General features: G+C 35.7%; 1 protein-coding gene across 1 annotated transcript in view; it reads left to right on the top strand.

The window, feature by feature from the left end:
• WDR27 (WD repeat domain 27) overlaps window positions 1-19,041 on the top strand; it is a 91,826-nt gene that overhangs the window by 33,232 nt on the left and 39,553 nt on the right. Inside the window, exons 22-23 of the mRNA XM_036381445.2 lie at window positions 6,850-6,952; window positions 16,708-16,806. Of these exons, the coding sequence (XP_036237338.1) occupies window positions 6,850-6,952; window positions 16,708-16,806 (202 nt within the window). The remainder of the gene's footprint in view (window positions 1-6,849; window positions 6,953-16,707; window positions 16,807-19,041) is intronic.

Raw genomic sequence — 19,041 nt, 5'->3', positions numbered from 1 at the left:
CTTATGTTCTTGAATTTGGTGAAATTATTTAGCAAATTCAATTTTCATCATCTTTTTTGGATAAAACTGTGAATTTGTCTGTCTCTTTCACTATTGATGATCTGGAGGAATTCCAAGATTCCTTCAGAGAGTGCCAGAATGTCTCATGGGTTCCTCTGAAGGTGGTACAAGAAAAGACATTTTAACTTTCTGATGTTGTCAGCCAACCTCACACAGCCAGGTCATCTTGCCAATAAATGAGGGAATCTTGGACACTGCTAGTGGCTTTTGGATTTACTCAGACTCTTGCTCCATTTGCTTTGAAATGCATGGATTTGTAAAGTTTCATTTGAAGATTTTGAATATTTTTTATAATTCTCCTGCATTCTCCTCATTTATAACTAAAGCTAAGAAAAGCTCCAGATGATCTACAAAACAGGTTTAGGAAAAAAAAGACAAGGAAAATAGTTTTTCTTGGAAGAAGAAAAATATGGCTACTCTTCTTCCAGGTTAGGATAATGAACTATGTGACCATATGAATACATGGTTTAGAGTAAGATAATGACCTTTGACCAACTTCCAAGATATTTTGAAGAGCAATTTCAGTCTGTATTGTCAAAAAGAATGACTACTTGGAAAAAAAGTAAAATTTCTTTCTCTTGTGTCCAAGGTGAAAGCAGTAAACACAAGAGTTAGGCTGAGATGCTGTGGAAATCTGAATGAGGTGGACATTATAGTCACCAGGCTCAGGATTCCCAAAAAAAGACTCAGAAAAGCATTTAATGATCAGGAGGTGCAAAAAGTTAATACATTCTTACATTTTTGAAGGAGTTGAAGAGTTCTTTGTGATGAAACCTTGTAGACTCATTAATGTAAGACACAAGAAACTTTACCATCCTTTCTCATACTGCTGTGTGTATTGAATGTATTTTGGAGACATTGCTACTCTTACTGGATTCAGGAATGTAGCATTGATTTATACTCAGCCATACCTGTTGTCTCCACCAATTCAATTTAATATCTCAGAAAAGTCTGGATTGGAATGACACAAGTTGCTGAGTCCTTTAAGCCACAGAGGCCAGATATATCAGAAAATTCCAATACACTAAGCCTCCTTGTCTGCCAGTCCCGCCTGTGTTTAGTGGCTATGCTCATGAACATATAGGGCAGTGAGATGTACTTTGACATCCTAGTGCTGTAAAACCAATGCATAGAAAGAATGTAGAAACTTAGGAATTAATCAACATTCAATTCCCTTACACAGTAAACTCATAACAACAGGAAGTATCAGACTAGACTAAATACCAGCTGCTTTAATATGTTCATATATCACTTAAATTTCATATGACAGTTTTTAATTCTGCTTTACCAGTCTGAATCCTTTCAATTTCTCACTTCCTCCCACTTGTAGATTAGATAATTCTGTGCTTGAAATGTCCAGAAGAAAGGAAATTTCTTTCATTAATTCTATTAGGAGAAAACTAAAAATTCATAGAGTTGCACCCTTCACTTCATTAAATGCATTTAGAATATTGACTAAACACTTAGTAGCACTAGCTCACATTCACTAGCAAAGTTACATGAATACAGATATCTTCATGACTGGATGATAATGAGAAAAATTGTGTGTCCAGTTTTCTGCAGCTTCTCTTGCATGGGTCATTCCAAGGAGTCCTCTTCCTCAAGAGAGGTTTTAGAATGTGAAGTAGTGTAAAATTTTCTTCCCTGAGGCAGATTTCAGATCCCCTACAAAGCTTTTAGGCACTGGTGTGGACCTTCCCTGCTCATCAGTAAATTATGGCTAAAGCCATCATGCAATAAAGCTTCATCCTTCTTTGTGTCAATAATTGTGTGACCTGGCTTGACATCAGATTTTCAGATGTATATTTAGTCAAGTAACCAGCTGCACTGTGAGGACCCTTACTGCACCAGTGGGCCTTAATTGCCCTGACGAGCCTTGGAATCCCAGCCATGAGCTCTGCTCCTTGCTTCAGGCTGTAGAAGTCTGTAGAAATGAGCTGGAAGAAGCCATATGAAGTTCAGCAAGGGGAAGTGCAAAGTCCTCTTGGCACCAAATGCAACCCCCAGGCACCAATATATGCTGAGGGGGCAACTAGGTAGAAAACAGCTTTGCAGAAAGGAGATCAAGATGAACATGAGCCAGAAATGTGCCCTTGAGGCAAAGAAGGCTTATGATGTCCTGAGCGGTATGAGGAGGAGTGTTGCCAGCAGGCTGTGGGAGGTGATACCTCCACTCTGTTTAGCACTGGTGAAGCCACACTAGTACTATGTGAGCAGTGAGGTTGGATAAGATGACCTCCAAACTTGCCTAACAATCTCAACCATCATGTCACTTTGTGATTCTATGAAAATTGCATTTTTTCTTTACTTTCCACAGAAGAGATAGGGTATGGGAAACTTGCTGGGGTAGCTGATGTGATATTGACTAAGAGAGCAAGATGTACAATAACAGCTGTAATTGAAAATTAATTTAAAAGGCAGGAAAGGGACAATTGTGCTATGCTGCCAGATGTGCTGTGCTTAAAACCTACCCAGAAATTGTGAGAGCAGGGCAGAGTTAGTACAGCCTCATTTGGAAGTCTGGGATGCTGCTATGGTAGTGTGAGAGGTAGATGTAGTAGGCGCTAGATTACTGTTGCAGGTAATAAGACTAGCAGGGACAAGGTGTTAGGAAGAGCTCCCAACACCCAATCCACTAACACTTATGGTGGTAGGAGCTGCCTGCCTGTGACTTATACTCTGATCAGCTGAGAAATGGAAGTTCAGCTGTTGAACTATGCTGTTTGCTGCTGAAACAGCCATTTTTCTTCTCCTGAAAAAAAACCAAAAAAGGCAGTGGATGCTTATTGGACACAGTGAAGATTTGAGGAATATTGAACCACTTGCACGTACTGAATTGCCTCAGCTGAATACTCAGCTGCACGATAATGCTTTGATGTATGATCCCAGAGAAAATCAGTTTCACCTTCCTTCAGCCTCTGACAGAATCTACCAGTTGTATGAAGATAGTATTAGACATTAGGGCAAAATCTTCAAATAGTGTTCTAATGCTATGCCACTATGTTATCATCTCTGAATAGTGTTATGCTGCTGTGCCGGAGGAGCTTATGATCATAAGCTCCGCTGGCAACATATTTTAGCAGAATTCCCACAGCCACAGGGAACTCATCTCATACTTTTTCTCACATTTGCACTTTGAGAACTTAGAGTCAGACAGGCAGTTTGAATTTTGAGATACTTTTCAGTTTGCATCTTCACTGTGAACTAGTTGCTTGACATAATCCTAAGCAAGATACAAATATATACATACTCAGAATTTGGTTACTTCTTGGTTTCTTGGTTTGACTTTTTTTTTTTTTTCCCCTTGTAGCTTTTGAGTCTAGTTATCCAGATTTTGAGGGATAAAAGAGTGTCTGGAGTTCCTCCAAGTTTGGGACTGGAGGTGCATGAAAGTATAGAGGATGGGGAACACAGGGATGTGGTCCCTGCTGGATGCTATGTTGAAAACATCAGGAGCTCCTATGTGAAGGGTTTGCTGTTGGAATAATGAAATTAAACCCACATGTTCCGTACATCTAAGGTGGCTACTACTCCTACTGTCAAGTTAGACTCACATTTTGCAGAGCCTCAGTAGATCTGCTGGTACTGAAGAGTCTGTGAACAAATATCAGAGCACTGGCACAAAGTAACAATACAAATGAAAGTGGTTTAAGAAAAAAAACAAAACACAAACTTTTGTTTGCAGTTTTCTTTTTTTAATGCATCAAGTAGAATGAAATAGACTTCTTTGTTAGAGTATTCTCTTATTTATAAGGAGACACACATTCCAGTATCTTTCTCTTCCAAAGACAGAAAAAAATAGTACTTTTTTTTCTAATATTATTCAAGTTTTTTAGCAACATAAAAAGATACATATTTTGGAATGTAGACTAAAAGATGTACAATGAAGAACATAGGGAAAATTTGGCTGTTTGCTGTCCCATGCAATTACCAGATGTTTGTCATGGTAACCCCTGAAAAGCTCTGACCAGAAAAGCATTCTTAGGAGGCTGGAGAGCATGCCAGCTGGCCACGTAAAGCCTGCAATATCCAAAATAATTTGGATCACCACCTGTTGCTACTTAAAAAAAAAAATAGAAATAAAAAAAAAAAGCCTGAAAGAAGACAATCCCTAAAATATGTTAAAATCATACACATAGTATCTATCTAATAATGCTATGATTTTTTTGTCCACCTTTTTCCCCATTGCTGTAATACCTGTAGATATCTGGAGTTAATAGATTGAGTAACAAATTTCTACTTAATTCTGTAGAAAGTTTAATTGGAATCAGGTTTTTTTAATTTAAATGTGTGTAGGATTTTGAGAGGTTGGGGAAGTAGCTGAACTTGTAATGGAACACATATCTTGATATAATAGAAAAGTTGAACAAGAAAACAATTAAGAAAATAGAATCCAGGGTGTTGGTTATTACTGCGGCTGCACTAGCACAAGGAAAAGGGCACTATCCTTTGACTGAGACATTGCTTTATACTGCTGTGGTATAGCAGAGAAAAGATCAGTGAAAACCTTAGAATCCTGTTAGTTCTTGTGGCTCGATTTATAGCTGAAATATTCGAGTTACTGGTCACAAATACTGCGATGTTTCTTTTGAAAGGATGTTTTTTTCAGTGTTTTATTAGGAGTCTCTTCTGTGAAGAACATCCCATTGAGGAAATGATGTTTTACAGGCCCTGACAATGAGGTCTTAAACATTTAGAAGTAGTCCTGATGACCAGTCCTCTACTTAAGGAAGAATGGTGAATCTGAAGACACCTTTGGAAGGGACAATGGATATGAATTTTGTTTATTTTTCTCATGAAGAAATTTCTTTCAGATGTTGCTGTTGTATCTCACAAGTATAAGATTAAAGAGAATTTTTTTCCTCAAATTCTCTATGAAAAGGCAGTCAGAAAAAAAAAATTCCCTGAAATTTGCAAACAGTGCAACTGGGACTTGAGGCTAAGTTGTATGAGAAGTTTACTCTACACAACGAATAATGTTGTGTGGATGCCTAACTGAGGAAGAAAATACTGAGGAGACTGAGGTAGCTAGTATTCTCCTTTGCTGTAAATAGGGAGCTTGAACAGAGGCAGGTTATTCAATAGACCACATGTGGCCATTGGTTACTGAAAGTCTCTCAATATTCTTGTGAAAAAAGGAAGTTGCAAAATGTTTCTACATCTTAGTCACAGTAATTGGCTATCTTCATAAGCTGCTTCTCTTGAATTGTAGTGTTCTCTTAAGTTGGGTTATTTTAGCAGTTTCAGGATAGAACTTGTCTGAGGTGAAGTGTCTGGTTACTGTATGCTCAAAAGGTCTGTTAATACCAGTAGTTTTGTTATACAGAATACAGTAAAGTTCAGAGTTAGGCTCTATAAAATGAAGTATTTTCATGCATTCAAATGTGTCTCTTTTATGCTTTAAGGAGTGATAGCAATTAGATCTGTAGTGTAGTACAAAGTAGTGTTTTTGTTTAAGTATGTCTCTTTCACCTGGGTGAAACCGTCTTGGCATTTAGTACATTCTTACACATACATATGTGTCTACAACAGAACAATATGGTATAAAAATTTAGAGCTTTCTGCACATAGGTTCTGTCGACTGAATTTACTTAGCTTCTGTGATTTCACTGGCCAGGAAAACATGTATATCACAGGAGCTGGCAAGATATTTTACTATTTCAAATTTGTTCCTGGACCTAGCATACATAAAAAAAAAAAAAGAATATATGACATCTGCATTATGGTGAAGTATGTGAATTTGTTTTGTAAAAAGGATAGGTTGACTCAGTATTCATAATACAGACAAAAGAGGAATATAGGTTATTATAAGTCTGTTTTAAAATAATTCCTCAAAGGTATAAAAATAAACTTCTGAAATGAGGTATGCATATGTAAATCACAGGTCTGAATGGTGTTGAAACTTGTATTAAAATATCTTTTAATATCAAGGAAAACACTAAATAATATCTTTTTAACATTAGTTTTGTGCTGACTGCAAAGTTCTTTACAACCATGTGGTGCTTTTTATGTGGATATTAATCTTCAGCTCATTAAAAACATTATTATTTGTAAATGGCCCGAGCATGCTCAGCTATTTAAAACTTACTCTACAATGCTTCTTGCAATATTAACTTGAAAAGTAAGAAATTAATTCCTTGCATTAATTTTAAATCCATCCCTACAGATAGGTAAGAAGTTATCTACAGTTATAGAACAGAGAGAGAGAGAGATAGAGAGATTTTTCACTTTGGAATTCTTTGATGTTTAGCTATTGTCTTTCTTGACTTACCATATACAATAAGTTAATGGAATAGAATGTAAATAGGCAACAAAGGTGAAATATTCAGATTTGGGTGTAAGAAAAGCAAGCAATAATTATTTATGCCATGATTCCACATATTGCATCTTCATTTGGTATAAACAACTTGAGGGAGATTTATAAATCTTCATGGAGCAGACTTTCACAACACCTTCCCCTTAGCTAACTGATAGGCATCACAGCTCCTCCTCTCTAATTAGTAATCATGTTTCTATCCCTGTAAACTAAAAAAGGCCAAAGCATGGGATTGGTCATTGTTCTGGGGCAGTTTTGTGTGTTCATTTGATTTTTAGTCATTAATGTTCTTTCTTCAGTGTCTTCCAGTTTTGACAAAATCCTACTGCTGATATATTTAAAACTTTATTTGTGGATTTGCCGTAGTTAATTTGTAGACTAAGAAAAACATGATACCTAGGAGGATTTCATGAAAATGACAGTAAAAGATGTTATTTTTAGTTGGGGTTAATAACACTGAAACTTCTCTGTAGGTGTGAACGTCGTTTTGAAGGGCACAGTAGCCGCTGCTATCCATGTGGAATTGCAGTGTCTCCCTGTGGACGCTTTATAGCCAGTGGATCAGATGACAAATATGTAAGTAGTTTTTGCTTATTTTTCCTCCTAAACTACAGGAACTACTCATTGTATCTAAAAGAGTCTTTTCAGAGGATTCTAGGATTCATCTTAACATGGTTTACTGGAACCTATGATACTTCTGTATAGTCCATTAACATGTAGCAGTTACAAATGATTCATGATTATTTTGTCCAAAAAATCCCAGAGCAGCTAAATCTTAGCACTCAAAGTAATTGTTAAAAGATTGTTTCTATAGGTTTCCATAATATTTGACTCTGAATTGTCATGTGCCATCAAAGATGAGGAGAATGGTGTTTCCTGTAGCACAGCTTTATGTGTTGTATATATATCTGACCAGTAGGAAATCTGTAGCAAATACAAATTAATGTACTTAAGCTCCCAAATACCGGGTGATGAATCTTTTAGTATGGCTAGAAAGCCATGAACCAATGAACCAATCAGCTGAATAAAAAATGAGAAGTCATTCAACTGGAGTTAGTACTTTCCAGACCCTTTGTGTGTGTATTTTCTCCCCTGACAGTTTCTCTTCTGAATCAATGTCAATAAAATTTAATTATTTAATTATTTAGAGAGGAATCCTGAGTAAAAGTGTATTGATACCTTTTGGAGTTTGCACCTAATTTTAACTCAGTATGCCTGCAATGTTAGCAGAACATTTGTCTTGCTGTTTGTGAAGAGATGGAAGATTGCTAACTTGTACTATAGGCCTTTGAAACTGGACTGAGGTTGGGTTCATTGCAAATACATCCTTTTGAAACAGCTGGGTAGGAATGCTGTTGAAATTTATTTTAGGTATTTCTAGGTTAATCATCAGAACATGACACAGTTTCTGGTCAACATCAAATTCAGAAGAGGAATTTACTCTTCTGGATATTTTTGAAATACAGGCTCAAATAATGTGTGAAGGTTAGAGATTTTATTGGCAGATTGCTGGATGTTTGGCAATAGGTGTTGTGTTCTTGACATTTTAATGATAAAACATATTTTTCGAGTTTCTGAATGTAGCTTGCAATACAAAAGAAGGGCTTTTTGCTTTGCCTGTGAAGAAATGCATTTAATATTAATCTCAGGTTACGATATATATGATATAGTAATATATTTATTTGAGGCTACTAACTAAAGTTGCTTTTGAATTGTATAAAAATAGGTGCAGTCACAAGACCTTTTTGTCTTCTCTTTTGCACTAGGGTATTTGTTTGGAATTAGTGCTGATTCAAGAAAAGAAAGACAGCATGATTTTGTCCTAACTCCAAATTCTTGGCACATGGTGGGTCATCAAAGGAAGCTGAATAGCTGGCATGCATCCTGCTCCAGTTGGCATGTGGTCCCTGGTGGGCACAGTGCCAGTCAATACTTTTTAGTCTGGCTCCTGGGTTGGAATTTTGCATAATTTGTGTCCTGTGTCTATAGAGAACTTTCATTGTTCTTCTTGTCCCCTCAGGAAAACTTAGTAAAGTCTTGGACTCTTGCTTATACTGTACTGTTAGGACAAAATGCAGTTTTGGGGCATTTTTTTAGGAAGCTTCCCTTTGAAGTGTTGAGGCTGGATATACTTTTATGCTTTCTTTTGAAACAGAAAATTGAATGCTGCACTGAATAGTCCATTCATATTTTTCAACTAATAGCATCCTGACAGATGGCTTAATGTGTGACTGGACAGTTTTAATAGTATCAAGGAGTCCCATATTCCTGATGATTATATGAATGAATGTCTATTGGAATAAGCTACATGAAAAAATCAGTAGTGTGGATACAAAGCATTATCTTAAAAAAGAGCATTCTGGAAATAGGTTATGTACCTTTCCACTGAGAAGCAACTGCATCTTCAGTCGTCTTGGAGTTTACTTTATCAAGTGCAATTCTTACACCCTGTGGTTAACAAATGCGATTGATTTTGAAGCCAAAAAAGGCATAATTGAAATACAATTGAGAGACGTTGACCCTAAACTGCTTTTTGTATTTCACAATATCTGAAGCATTTGACAAACAGGAATATTTTGTCTACAATGAATAATAGCAAAATCACATTCCTACAGGACATAGAATAGCAACCCAAAATATGTTATTGTAAAAAAAGGGATGAAAATTCTGTCTGCCTTTTTTTCTACTTTGAGGGTGTAAGACCTGTTTTATATAAGAGCTTGATGTAGCTTCTGTGTGGCTGAAGTGGCCACATGGTTTTATGTGAACTGCTCTGGTGCATGTTAGTGTGAGACTTGTAGATACTGTAAATTGGGGTTGAAAGTGTTTCCCTAAATGATTACTCCAACTTCCTTAAGAGAACCTTTACCAAGACCTGTGTAGGACCTTACAGTCTGATAAACAGATAACCAGAATCCTGGTTTTGGACTGTGATTGTCCTTTCTGTAATTAGTTGTGACTAGCAAATATAAAAGGCTAACACTTTTAATGTCAAATCTTTTCTGCATCCTAAATAGCCTAAGGTTACAAGAGAATTTAGTTGACTTTTGCTTAACTGAATACACATAATATTGTAATTTTTAACCATTTTACAAGTGGACAATCTCAGGTTTCTGAATATCAATATTATCAAGGATGTTGGACCTTAATACATCTTAATTGGGTTTAGATTTCCATTTTGCTGGACTCTATACAAAACTGTTGACTAAAGCAATCTTAGTGTAAAAAGATATCTGGACAGTGTGAAATACTACTTTTTATAATAAAAAACCCTCATTTTCTTTCTGTGCTATGTAATTCTAGTTAGCTCTTTTACTTTATGTCTAATTAGCCACTTAATTTTTGTCTTTGAAGACCTTAGGGCTCTCTGAAAAAATTCCAAGTTTCCAGAAATGAAGTAGGGAATGAAGAAATAAATATTTGTCTCTTTAATTGCTTTCAGACTCATTCTTGCTAGCTCTCTTTGAACTGTAGACTCTAAGAGGCACATTTTGACCCTAGTGCTGAAATTGGATTTTCTAACATAAAACTCTCTGTCCATGCCAAATCTCAATGCCTGTGTTCATAGCTCACACAGACTGACCCATATCACAAACCCAGAAATTTTTCAGCATATCAGGTTGCTGCATGAAAAACAAAAATTACATGGGTAATGTACGAAATTCTCTTCCCTTTTCTTTTTACACTTTTCAATAAAGCCTAGGATTTTGCTTACAACACTGTCTTTGAAACACATTTTAAATTCAAGATTAAATTTATGCCTTCAACTGTGAAGGCACCAAAGCTTGAAGCAGTAGCCCATAGGGCATCATCATTCAAAGGAGTAGCAGGAGACAGGATAAAGCAATTTGGTTCTTTTACATAACATCAGTCTAATACCACGTGTGAGTCCCTGAATATTAACCTTCATGCAAAATTGATTTTAGAGTGAGTTCTCATTATGCAAGTGATGCTAGAAAGTGATGCTGGTCCGGGGGCAAATCCAAAGAGTTTTGCAAACCTGTGAGTGGTGGCTGGATGCAAAGCCAGACCTGATATTTTTTGCAGACTGAGTTATTTTCAGATACAAGATTCTGCATCAGGCATAATACAGACTGTAGAACTTGTTTATAGTTGACACCTTAATTTAAGTAGCTACAGAGATTGATATTCCAAATAAAATATCAATGCTGCTAAGCAATATACTGTAATGCTTTACTACTGGAAAAATACATTTGGGAGTTGGGTTGCCAGCACTCTGTACATCTACTCCTCTTGCACTGCACTACTTCCTAATGTAATCATTGGCAAGAAGATTGTATTTCTCAACCCCCATAAATATATTATTATCCACCTTAGTCTTTCTGTGGCTCAGTTCTGACTTATAAAAATCGAGATTAGCAATGATATCTTTCCTCTCTCCTCTTGTCTTTAAGAGTTTAGATGAGGCCTGTTTCAGTTTGTTACTGTTGTGATCAGCTGCTTTGATCTTATATGAAATGCTTCCATCCTTATGTGTCTGTGGTGTGATAAGATTTAAAATTGCATCTGATTAGGTTAAAAATGACATAAAATTATCTAGATACACTACAAAGAAGAAACACCTCAGGAAATCCCAAATGTGAATGATAAAATTGTGTTGTTGATTTTCTCCCTTTAATAGCCCACTTCATTAGAACTTTTTAGGTACTAATAATGCTAGGTAAAAGACTACAAATGAGGGAGTTGGCAAAGATATTCTGATGTAGTTGTATGTAAATGGATGAGATAGGACTAGTTAATAGTCTAGAATGCTTTGTTCCATATCTCTTGGGAGTGTATCTTGGAGGCATCACTAAGGTTTAAATTAGGTATATTTGATATATGTTGAAGTATGCTTTATTACTTTATTTGGAGAAAAGAGGATATTTTCTTTACCGAAAAATTACTTTTAGAACTGTATGCTAACATTGTATTGGTATTGAAGTTGTTGTCTTGGTCTACACTTCATACCAGAGGGCTTGCAGAATCTATTGTATGAAGCAGTGGTAGCAACTATCTGAAGCATTTTGGTTTTCAGTGTGATTGGTATTCCAATTATATATCACTCAAGTTTTATCTTATGTGTCTGTACTGTTTAACTAAGATAGGCTTTAACAGGAAACATCTGGAGAAAACAGCATTAGTAATGTTTACTGTGGAGAAGGCAGGACTGACATTGCTTGGCAGAACAAAATCCATAGCAGAGAATGAGTGACAGGCTGTGACAGCCTCTCTGCCAACTGTTGATGGAGAAAATCTACCCCTTTCCAAAGAGGAGCACAGTATTGTTTTAGTCTTGAATCTGAGGTTTTTTGGATTCCTTGGTAACGTGGTTGGCTGTTAGGCCCTTTATCCTAGAAGTGTACAGATAAATACTGCTTTCTTGATCATACAGTCATGACTTCAGGTATGCTGATACTTCACTGTCTCTTTGGATATATCTTGGAAGATGACTGAAAATCTTGTCCTTTGTAGGTTATTTTATGAAGCATGGAGTTATATGAGTATGAGCACATTAATTGTTCTTGTGTGCTTTATGGTCAGGTCGGGCTATTGCATATCTAGGCCAGTACACCACAAAACCAGATTAGCAGCTGAGAGAGGTGGAGGATGATTTTCTGGTGGCTATAGATGTATTGTTATTTAACTACTACTACTGAACAACTTTTTTTTTTTTTTTTTCAAACTGTATTTTATGAGTCTGTAATTTGTTACTATGTTAACATTGAATTTTGCTAATGTTTTTGAGACATAGGAGGAAGTGTGAGAAATTAGCCTTTTTGCTAAAGAAAACTAATTTTATAAAAGATAATACCCCATGTTCAACTGTAGACAAAACAGGAAGGTGAAGTAGATATGAATACCCAATGTTCATTTTGGAATGCATACAGCAGTGAGGTGCTAAAAGTGGATATATAGTTTTATATAGTTTATATAGTTTTATATCCACAGAGCTTGTGTTTCCTATATGCGTACCTCTTGGTCTCAATTCTTGACAGTAGTTGAATTTTGGGTATGATTGGTACATCTGGTACAAACATCTGGTTGAAGGTCCTTTGCAGCATATGAACCTTTCAGTATTGCTGTCAGTCAACACCAGTGCACAAGCAGGAAATGCAATTATTGGTACTGTTGAAACAGAGAAGAATCTAAGCAGCAGTCAGAAAAGAGCCAAAGTGGGTGTGATACAACCATGCTGCTTCATAGTGAGATGTGAATTCTTAGAATAAAGTCTTTAACTTATAATTCTGTACTCTGACAACACTATGTGTGTTCTAAAAATAAAGGCAACCTAAATTCAGTGGTGCGTGGTGCTGCATAAATTTCATATTAAAACAAATAAAAACAATCACATACATTAGGCCTTAAAATTAGCAAATTAAATAGGAATTGAGTTGGCAAAAATTACAATTTGGAAGCTTCATAGAAGGGTGGCTTAGAGAAGGAAGTCAGATATGGTTTATGTAATTTTTTTAGTGAGGAAAATTCAAATGTATTAGCTATAACTGCCAGAAGATTGATACATTTGAAAAACATCCCCTGCATCTTGAAAGATGACTGATATGTGTAATATTATTTTAATAATAAAGAGCATTAATAATGTTCACTGTCACCCTATTTTTAGTTATGTCAGAGGAAATCATATGGAAACTGGGATATTACAGTAGTGGGAAGTTTCTGTGACTACCAGAAAGAGAGCCTCCATAAGAGTCATTAAAAAGGAAAGGGACTCTGAGAGGGTGTACTGTACTCAACATTTTGGTGCCAGGCTTGATTAGACTTTCCATGCTACCATGTGGTAAGTGTATAAGATATCTTGGGATTGAAGAGCATTAATCAATGCTTAGGATACTTGTGAAATCTGTTTTATTATGTGTGGATTTGGCACCAATACCTATAGTTAAGGTAGTCTAACACTTTCCACTATAATTTTGTTTTAGTTGCTTATAAGTAAGGACATTTTGGGCTGAAACTTTCCATGCTCGGTGTCTGCTTCAGGTTAATTGTTATTTTTCTTTAGTGTAAGTAGTTCAGGAGTTTTTTTAGCTTGAAATTGAGGAAAAATACATGGTTCAGTGGAATATGTGGCCCAGTATAAATAGGGAGCGATGGAGTGCAAGTTAAACACTTATATTATGTACTGTGGGATTATGCATCAAGTTTGATGGCACTGGTGGAAGCAAATGGCCAATAATGCCTTATTAATAACGACAGATGTCTTTTATAAAAACATGTTAGATTACCAAGGGACTCTGTCCCTCTGTCAAGGGACTTAAACATTTCTGTCTTCTGTAGCTCATTTGAAATATTAGGAAAAATAGTCACAGAAAAGTGATGACATTGGCCAATCCATGCAAAACATGTGAGGAAAACACTCTATTTGTGTAAGGCCAAATTAGGTATCTTAGATATCAATGTCTTTCTGTTTGTTTGTTAGTTGTGTTCTTTTGTTCTTTTCCTGTGATCTGTTTGTAAAATACATGCTTCAGCTTAAAGCCACAGCAGCAACAAAGGGTTTTCCTTGAAACTGGTGTTGCTTTTCTGATCCCCGTGCAAAAGCTGATAACAAGGAGAATTCTTCTGTTATTAGTCAAGTGCTTATGATTTGCTTTCCCCTCTTTCCTATCCTAGGAGGCTGTAGGAGTTTAAGTAGTTTGACACAAATGTTTATGGCCGTGGGTTGGATTATGGGGCAATGGGAACAGATGGGAACAAGTTTCTTTGAAGTTAGAGTGTGAGAAAACAGAGGAAAGAATTTACAGTGAAACTCTGCAGATAAAGCCTCAATTTATCTAGCACACTCTGTCTACCAATGCAGTAGAATTAAGTAATTTTCCATTTGGATACAAATCCCTCAAGGCCCCACTCAAGGAAGGGCCTTTTTTCATTCTTCCCTGTCTCTTGGTACAAGTCTAGGGAAGAAAACAGAAGCTTGTGTCTACTTGTAAGGTGCTAAATACACTGTCACACTCTGGGTTACTGAAAACTGACTACTCCAAATGTTCTTCAAATGTCTAGTGAAAGGAAATACAAGTAAGTATGTGGTTATGGGTCCAGGAAACTTCTTTGGAAGCTATTGGTACAGGTAAATTATTTTTACTTTTGGCTGACCCTCAGCAAGAATTGGAAAGGAAATACCAATATCTACTGAATAAGTATTTTTATTAGACAAAATTCGTCTTAATATAAAAAAAGGGGATTGACTTTGGCTAAAGTCTAAAACATTATATGCACATATGCATTTTGGGTATTGCTGAGTGCTTTCTAGACTGTTTTGTTTTCTTTTTCATTCCATTTAGTTTGCTGAAAATCTGTTCTTCCTCTGTCATTGATTTCATATTTTCAAGCTTTTTTATTCTTCTGTGGCTAGTGTTGATGGTATCATTTATTATTCAGTTACTGTTATTTCCTTTTTTTCTGTAGAGAAGACTATGCTAAAATAATCTAGTAAGTAAAGACTAGAAAAAACATTTGAATGACATCAGAAAATACAGCAAAACTAAAATGATGGCAGACTGTAGAAGAAGAATGTTTATACTGGAGTTATTCCTCTTGTTATGAGTGTTAGTTCTGTTAAAATATAATTCTCTTTGAGGTTTATGTTTTATTTTGTTTTTAAACTTTTGAAGTTAAAAATAAATGTACTTTCAATCTTTTACCAACTTAACTTTTATTCTCAGAATTTAGATTGTCACTGGCTAGTTGAAATATCTATGGCTAGAGCTACTTAAACAGAGCTGGTTTTATCCACTTTTATATGATGACGTTTTTCTTTTAATCAGATTTTATTGTCTTGCATGTCAAAATTACTCAGAAAATTACTTAAATTACTTTTCCTTTCAGTTCTTGGAAGAGATGACACCTGCCACAATGTATTAAACTATTCTTGCATGTAGCTAGAGACTCTGCTCCTTTATCTGTTGAACCGCAACACCTAAATATTTAAGATTTTTGGGGCTAGGAATATGGTATTGGAAGGACATTTAGCAGTAGCTCCATTAGGATAAGGTTTGTAGGAGTGATCAATGGGCAGGTTGTGTTCCCTGCCATGTTCTGTGTGTTTTGCCTAGCAGCTGTTCAAAATGAGCATAGAGTCTTTGTGGTAAAGGTCAGAGGAAAGGGCTTTCCCATATCTGGTCTTTCCCAATGCTTTGGTGGTTAGCAGGTGGGTTAGCAGGTGGGTTTCTGCCAGTGGCTGCTTGTCATGACTTTCCTCTGATCCAATGAATCTGGCTATACAATGTGGAAATTTGGAAAAGTGCTGCATCCCAGCCTAATCTCTAGCTCAGGGCTAAGAATCATCTCTTGAAGGGTGGGAGGTAAGGGTTTGAATGCTTTTTAGGCTGAGAAGTGTGACTACAGCACCAAATACGCTCTCATTAGATTATAATTAAGTTGCAGGACTGCTTCACAGCATTTTTGAAAGAAAGGTATGAGCCAAATGGTTGATTTAGAAACAGTGTGGAAGAGAATAAATAACCAGAATACCTGGGTTTAACAAACTTTGGAGTTTTGTTCAAAAAATAATGAAATATTATCACATCTATTTTACAGAGTGGAACAGGGACATAAAGATTAAGCCAAAAATGAACATGGTCCTTCCCAAATTAAACTGAGGACCTGGAATGGAAAACTAATTTTTACTGGATAATTCTGCCAAAGTTCTGCAAGCCACTAGATTATGATGGAAAAATTTCAACTTCACTAATGCCTCTCTGTGATATGTTCTCTTGGTTAAAAGATGGAGCATATTTCTTTGTGAATCAGAGAATTTTGTGCTCTTGATTCTTGCTGTAATTGATTTTGCCTCTTCTCTGTTCCTCCTTCCAAAAAAGGGAACTGAAGCTCAAAGAGGCTGACCTGGAACAGAGGCTAGACAGAGTTAAAGGAATCAAGTAGGTATTTAGTAAAAGGCCTTCCAAGGATACACCCTGGGCAGTACAAGACCTAAACAGATATGAAAATCACCAATATCTTCAAACTGATTTCTATAATTTGGGAAAATTTAGCAAATGCTTAAATTAACTCAAAAAAAAAAGTATTTAGAAAGAATAATGCACTCTTTCCCCAATAAATAACTAAACATTACGTGTACTTAAAGAAGCAGGTAAAAAATTACCCTTTAAAAATACATTTTAAATTATGTTCTGTGGAATTTAAATCCTTTCTTTTAAGTAGAATCTAATGCCTTTCTAAATTAGATAACTCCAATGATTAAAATTTTCTAACTTCTTTGTAGGCTATATATTTAGTGTTACTATACTATAACTTAATGCTTCAAGAATGTGGTTGTTTTTTAATACTGAAAATACCAACTCATTGTTTTTTAGGCTTACATTTATGAAATGCGTTCAAGCACTTTTTTACAAAAACTGGGGAGACACACAGAATCTGTAATCAATGTCAGTTTTAATCCCTCATCTCCACAGGTAAGCCATTGCTTTTTTTTTCCTCTTAGTAATGAAAGCATGTAAAATAACTCAAAGGCCCTGAAAGATTTAAAAAGTAACATTATTTCAAGTGTGCTGTGTCAGAATAGCTATTGAAATTGCTTAATCACAATATTTTGAAAAACTGTTACTGTTGTGCTTTGAACCTTTTAGATATCTAAAAGGTGAAAAGTACTTCAAAGATAGGTGAAAAGTACTTCAAAGAACTTAGGCATTATACAGTAACAATTTATATTTGTTTAGTGATCATTGTACTATGTTAACAGCATTACATTTCAGTGTAATGGTTTAATTGCAGTGCAGCAAAGAGGTTTGTTTTCTAAGTATTATTTTGACACCCAAGCTTCCCTGCAGCTAGTTGATCTTGTGAATTCTTTGTATGCTGTTTTTAAAGAAGTTAAATCCTATGGATTTACCCTCTTTGTTTTCATATATTGAATTTGCATTGAAGCCTTATACTTTCTACTTTTTTGTTCCTTACTTTAAAGACACAACAATGGTCACTATATATATTTATGTAAGGTAGGACAGTAGCTTCTGTTTACTTCACTGCCACCTCACCACTGACTATACTTGTTGCTATTAAAGATACTTATGGAGTAAATAAAATTCATTTACTTGTAGGAGTGCTGTAACATTTATATATCACCTTCCATTTGTATATCATCTTCCATTCTGTGATTTTAGAAATTCTGGAAGTTTTATTCCTTATGTATATATTGTTTGAACTGAGAAATTGCTGATTGCTGTCTTAGAGTTAACATTACGTATTTCTGGTCTTTGGGTTCAGCAATGTTATATTCAAGCAAATGGTACAGTTTATTAAACTTTACAAATTAAGATTAGTGCAAGGTTTAGCACTGGACATACTTCTGCAAAAAAGGTATAATATAAGAATAGAGCTGACTGTAATCTTGCAGAATTCTGATCTGTGGTCCAGCTGCTGGAATGCATTTTGGTGAAAAATGTCTAATTAGAGTTCAATTTTTAAAAGTCTAGGCTCAATTGCAGTAGTAGTGTGAATCAAGACTTGGAAATAATTAAGTTCAAGAAAATCAGTTGTTAATCAAGGGGGAGGAATCTACAAATGGTGTAAAATAAGCTTTGGCTGTGGCTCCAAGCCAGACTGGTATGAGAGTGTGCCTTGGGGCACAAACCCTTTAATACTGAATTTTATCAAACATTACACAGTCAATTAAGTATTATAGTTAGAGCCAAATCTGATGTTCAAGAGCCACAAACCCTTTTCTTGAAGAGCTCTTTCTTGAGAAACCAGGCCTGTGGTCTTGAACCACTGATGGCTTTCCCCATAGATAATCTTGTGGGGAAAGATTTCGAAGATGGTTTTATCAGAAACACTGTACTATATAACAAGGAATGTGTAAAGCTGCTGCAAATTTACAGATGAAAGGTAAATTTGATAAACCAAATAATTCTGCATGATATGCACTCCAAAATGCTTTCTAAATAATTCTTTTTAGGGGGGTTACAGAAACAAAAACCAAACCAAAAATCCCAAAAATCTACCTGAACTTTCCAACATAGAATTTAGCATGAGATTATATTTAAGGCACTAGGAGAAGCTGCTAAGCAATGATAAACCTGTAGAGTAGAAAAGAAGAAAACCATAAATTAATCAGAAAAGAATAATCCCATACCTTGAAAGAAAGACTTTGTTTTATTCCAATACTGGAAGATTTTTGTACACATTTCTACTACTGGTTAGGGATTTAAAATTGACTCTGTTGTTTCATCCAATGTTTGAATGAATGCAATTAAGATTTATATTTGATTCTGAGCAGCCACTGCATAAAGCCCCATTGCATTCAAAGGGAAACACTGGCAGCAGAAAGCAAAATGGGTGAAAAAAGAAAGTGGCTGATGAGTGAAATTCAGACATTATAACTAAGTCTTTTGCTGTGGAAACATCCAGCCAAAAGTGTGGTGTTCTGTCAGTGCTCCAGTTCAGTTGTTGCTTGCCCGGCACCTGTCCATGAGGTAGCTTATTCCAACCATTCTTATAACTCTCACTTGCAGAAGTGTTCTTCCAGAAAAGAGGGAAAAACCCTGGATGGATATGATATTATTATAGGGGGCATTGTTGCTTTCCTCATATGGTACTCTGAAATAATTATAAAATGATTGCTATGAAAGCTGGAGAAGGGGAATAAGCTAGAAAATTTGCATTTATCTTAATTTTCAAGATGATTTCTC

Source organism: Molothrus ater, chromosome 3 (assembly GCF_012460135.2).
Source record: "Molothrus ater isolate BHLD 08-10-18 breed brown headed cowbird chromosome 3, BPBGC_Mater_1.1, whole genome shotgun sequence".
Classification (NCBI taxonomy): domain Eukaryota; kingdom Metazoa; phylum Chordata; class Aves; order Passeriformes; family Icteridae; genus Molothrus; species Molothrus ater.
Note: the sequence above shows the minus strand (reverse complement) of the source record. Positions and strands in the feature narration are given on the sequence as shown.